This window comes from Chiloscyllium plagiosum, chromosome 1 (assembly GCF_004010195.1).
Source record: "Chiloscyllium plagiosum isolate BGI_BamShark_2017 chromosome 1, ASM401019v2, whole genome shotgun sequence".
Taxonomy (NCBI): domain Eukaryota; kingdom Metazoa; phylum Chordata; class Chondrichthyes; order Orectolobiformes; family Hemiscylliidae; genus Chiloscyllium; species Chiloscyllium plagiosum.
In genome coordinates, this window is record NC_057710.1 from 22,391,860 (window position 1) to 22,396,450 (window position 4,591).

Consider the following 4,591-nt stretch of genomic DNA (forward strand, 5'->3'; position numbering starts at 1 on the left):
TAATGCCATTTACAAGTTCGCTGATGACACCACCATAGTAGGTCGAATCTCAGATGTTGGTGAAACAGACTACAGATGGGAGGTGGAAGACCTGGAAAAATGATGCACTGAGAACAACCTAGCTCTCAATGCCGGCAAAACCAAGGAACTCAGTATTAACATTCGGCGGGATGTTACTTATGCGCCTCTACACATTAACAGCACCAAGGTGGAACGAGTGGAGAGCATCAAGCTCCTGGGAGTGGTCATCCACAACAAACTTTCTTGGACTCTTCATGTGGATGCACCAGTTACAAAGGCCCAGCAACGTCTCTTCTTCCTCAGGCAGCTGAGGAAATTTGGCATGATGGCGAATACCCTTGCCAACTTTTATAGGTGCGCCATCGAGAGCATTCTGTCTGGATGTATCACTACCTGGTATGGTAATTGTACCATTCACGATCGGAGACGATTAGCCATGATCAGTTTGAATGGCAGAGCTGTCCCATTGGATCCTCTGGTCTGTTCCTAATTCAATTTCTTATGTCCTTGTACAATGAAGCCCTGAAGTTTCATTTCTCCGCTATTTAAGCCACTTTCCTGCAGAATCATCCTCAGAACTGAATCAGCCCTTCACATTAAAACTTTGTTTCCTGAATTCAGAAACTTTTCTACTTTTAATTTTAATCTTGCAATCTTCTCTTTGCATTAAACCTACAAAGGAACATTTAATTGAAAAATGGTATTCAGGTTGCAATGGCCTCACTCATGTTGTTGAATAAATTAAGCTCAATTATAAAGATAAAGCATTGGTTCAGGTTATAACTGACCTCAGGTGAATCGTGTGTGGGACTATACATCTGCTCATTAAAATAGTTTGGAAAATATATTCAGCGTGTGCTAAATTAGCAAGACGATAGCATCTCCGTACTGGGAATGATTGTTGGAGAGTATAAATAAGGTGAGGATTCAGAGATGCTCAGTGCAGTTTGGAAGGTTTCCTGGCTCTAGCTCCAACAGATAGAACACCATGCAGTCTGTCTACCTAGCTGTTTGCCTGCTCTGCCTCATCTGCTTCACTTCAGCTTGTTACATTAACAACTGCCCTGTAGGAGGCAAGCGATCGATCATGGACATGGAGATCAGACAGGTAAGGAGCAACTCTCATTGTGACATTGTTTGCAGTAAATAGCTGTCATTTGAAATGATCTTTAAATACTGGCTGCTCCTTCAATGCTGCGCTCAAATTGTAAACCAAGATAAGTGGCGCAACAAATTAATCCACACAATACCCCAGAACTCTTCTTTTCACATACAATATTGAGAAGCTCCATATTGAAAACTTTCACAATGGCTCATGTATAGATATTGCACGAGCTGGTTAGATAGATCCTGGAGTAGTAGGTAGTAGTAGTGGTCACCATGATCTTTTCAGACCATGGAGCTGCTCTCTCATTAGAGAGAGACAACTGCTGGTGATTGAACCTGAAGCGCATCATACCTCAGCTGAGTGGAGATATTGAGAAGAACAGTCCTTCATGGTAACCTCAGCCAGTGTGGGGATTGTAACCAGGCTGTTGACATCACATTGATTCGCAACCTAACCATCCAGCCCAACTGAGCTAAACCCAACCCTTCCTGGAGTAGGACTAGATTCCATTACTGAACAAATACATGGTCAGCAGAAACACAATTCCCTCCTGCGACTTCGGTACATGATCCAATTTCATCCTAAACCTTGAGGCTACTCCCCTGAGGTAATGTGTGGTGTGGTACCATCCGTGAGGAGAGCTTGGGGAACAATGGCAGTGTCCCTCCCTCTGTCCAGCAGTGTCTGAGTCCGACACCAAGCACATGTTGGCCATGGAAGGTACATTTGTAACGTGGTCAAGGAGATTTGATTTTCAGTCGGTAAATCCTGTCATTAGGCCTGATGGCAGGCAGTAAGAGTGGGAGAGGAAGAGTCAACATGCAAGGGACGATAGCAAACGACTGTCAATACTTCATCCATGAGCATTGAACAATCCGAGAGAAGTCTGCAGGCAACCCCTCAAAAACAAGAATGGGAAAAAAGACAGACAAATGACTTCTCAGTGAAACTCAGGGAAAAGTTAATAGAACCTGTATTTTATATGTTTAATTAATCTGGTGGCTTGTTTTTAAAAAATAAACAGTAAAATGAATGTAAGGGCAGAAGATCATACTTATTTTTTAAATGGACATTTATTAAAGATTTTCTGAAAGGTTTCTCACCAACACAGGTACAAGTCACCTTGAAGTCAAATCTGAAAATATTATGTAAAAATCTTCATGTTGCCTGCACCTGGCAAAATTGCAAGGCAGTGGTACTGACAATCTTCCAGGACCACAAAGGTTATTGTAATAACTGGGAATTTATGAACACCAGAAACAAAATTAAGGACATTGACCTTGTATGCTGGTTGAATGTGAGGTTGTTGAATATTTCACATTATCAAAGATATTTCTGGGAAATTTTTCATAATAGTTCAAGACTCAGGGTCGACTCAAGCAGTTAAAAGCATGTGTAATAGTCTATGATGGAAGGCAAAATCTCGATGGATTGAATGAGCTTGCAGTTTTCTGTTTTGCAGCAGACTGGTAACGATAAGATGATAGTTGGGTGTGATATTGAAAAGGAACAGACTATGGGGCTAATGAATTCATTATTTTCCGAAAGATTCGCAAGTCGCATGCAACCACACTAAAAATGCTGTAATGTGACCTTAGAGGTTTTGTATTGCAATGGGTCTTGCCAGAAGCTCTGGGTTTGAGTCCTTTTCTGGGACTAGATGGCAGGGGAAGGTGGATTTATAAACCAGCTAAACAGATTGATTGTCAATCTGTAAATTAGCCTGTGGCAGTCAGCAAGAGTGAGAGAAACTCCTGGCCAGTCAGGCTTTATGTGGGGTGGGGCAGCCCTTAACTCTGCTGACAGCCCTAATTAAGGAACCTATCTACAGAACAGAGAGAACATGTGCCTCATATGTCATCAGACCCAGGGAAACCTTTATGTGGATTTGATTTTGAAAGGAGTTTGAGATTTAGTTTGATACATTTTAGGTTTGATACTTGTTGCTACAATAGCCAAAAATCTTTGTACCTTGCTTCATACATTTCCACAAGATGGAACCAATGGTACATTCGTCCTTTCCAATTACGTGGTATTCGGAACACTAGTGAGGTTTTGGTAGAACCGCATCATGAAGTTTTAATGAGGAAGTTATAGTTATTTTAACCTATTCAGGCATAGATTGTGGGCAAATGGGACTGGAGCCTAGTCATTCCAGTTCAAAGATACAGCTGCATTAGTACTGCACAATGGCAACCCTTGAAGCCACATTGTAGATTTAACGTTTTCTTTGGATGACCAGTGACATTGTGAGAATGGAGCTTTCGGAACATCACTGGCATAACCCCTATTCCTGATCCTTCCTAGTGTATACCATGTGGTCCTGGTAACAGGGGCCATTGCTTTGGAGCCAGTATTTGCTGTGGAGAGGGGTTTGGCTGCTACATTGGAACCTCGGAGACCCTGAGGTGTCAGAAGGAAGATTACCTGCTGTCTCCTTGTGAACCCAGTGGCAGAGCCTGCGGCAGCAACGGCGGGAAATGTGCTTCATCTGGAATCTGCTGTACACAGGGTGAGTAATTGGCTCCTCATTTCACATTGTCTCAAAACAATGCCTTCAATATCACAATGAAAAGGGAAAGGAGCTCACTCTGGGATCAAGAAGGTTAATTTTCTGAAGTTGTGCTTTGAAACCGATTATGAATGCGAAGGAGTTGTTTAGAGGAAATGAATCCCAGGTCATTGTGAACGATTAACTATGAAGGTGGAACATGCAGTGCTCCCATCACGGCACCAGTTAGAGGGCATAGAATCATAGAGGCAAAAGTGAGGACTGCTGATGCTGGAAACCAGAGTTTAGATCAGAGTGGTACTAAAAAAGCACAGCAGGTCAGGCAGCATCCGAAGAGCAGGAAAATCGACCTTCATCAGGAATGGAGCTTTTTTTTACTTTTTTAAGATCGGGTTGGAATGTGTTGGTGAAGTTGATGAACTGCTCAACCTCCTCGCGGGAGCACGAGGTGGAGCCGATGCAGTCATCAATGTAGCGGAGGAAGAGGTGAGGAGTGGTGCCGATGTAACTAGGAAGATGGACTGTTCCATAGCCGACAAAGAGACAGGCATAGCTGGGGCCCATACAGGTGCCCATGGCTACCCCTTTGGTCTGGAGGAAGTGGGAGGATTCAAAGGAGAAATTGTTAAGGGAGAGGACCAGTTCAGCCAAACGAATGAGAGTGTCAGTGGAAGGGTACTGTTGGGAACGTCAGGAGAGGAAGAAACGGAGGGCTTGGAGGTCCTGGAGGTGTAGAGGGATTGGATGTCCATGGTGAAGATGAGGCGTTGGGGGCCGGGGAAACGGAAGTCTTGGAAGAGGTGGAGGGCATTGGTGGTGTCTTGAATGAATGTGGGGATTTTCTGGACTAAGGGGGGATAGGACAGTGCCAAGGTAGGTAGAGATGAGTTCAGTGGGGCAGGAGCAGGCTGAAAAAAATGGGGCGGCCAGGGTGGTCAGGCTTGTGGGTC

At 43.9% G+C, this 4,591-nt stretch overlaps 1 protein-coding gene across 1 annotated transcript in view; it reads left to right on the forward strand.

The window, feature by feature from the left end:
• Positions 1 to 944: 944 nt before the first annotated feature.
• Positions 945 to 4,591, forward strand: part of LOC122555273 (neurophysin 1-like) — a 7,156-nt gene continuing 3,509 nt past the window's right edge. Inside the window, exons 1-2 of the mRNA XM_043701108.1 lie at positions 945 to 1,129; positions 3,437 to 3,641. Coding sequence (XP_043557043.1) covers positions 1,010 to 1,129; positions 3,437 to 3,641 — 325 coding nt within the window. The 5' untranslated portion in view covers positions 945 to 1,009. The remainder of the gene's footprint in view (positions 1,130 to 3,436; positions 3,642 to 4,591) is intronic.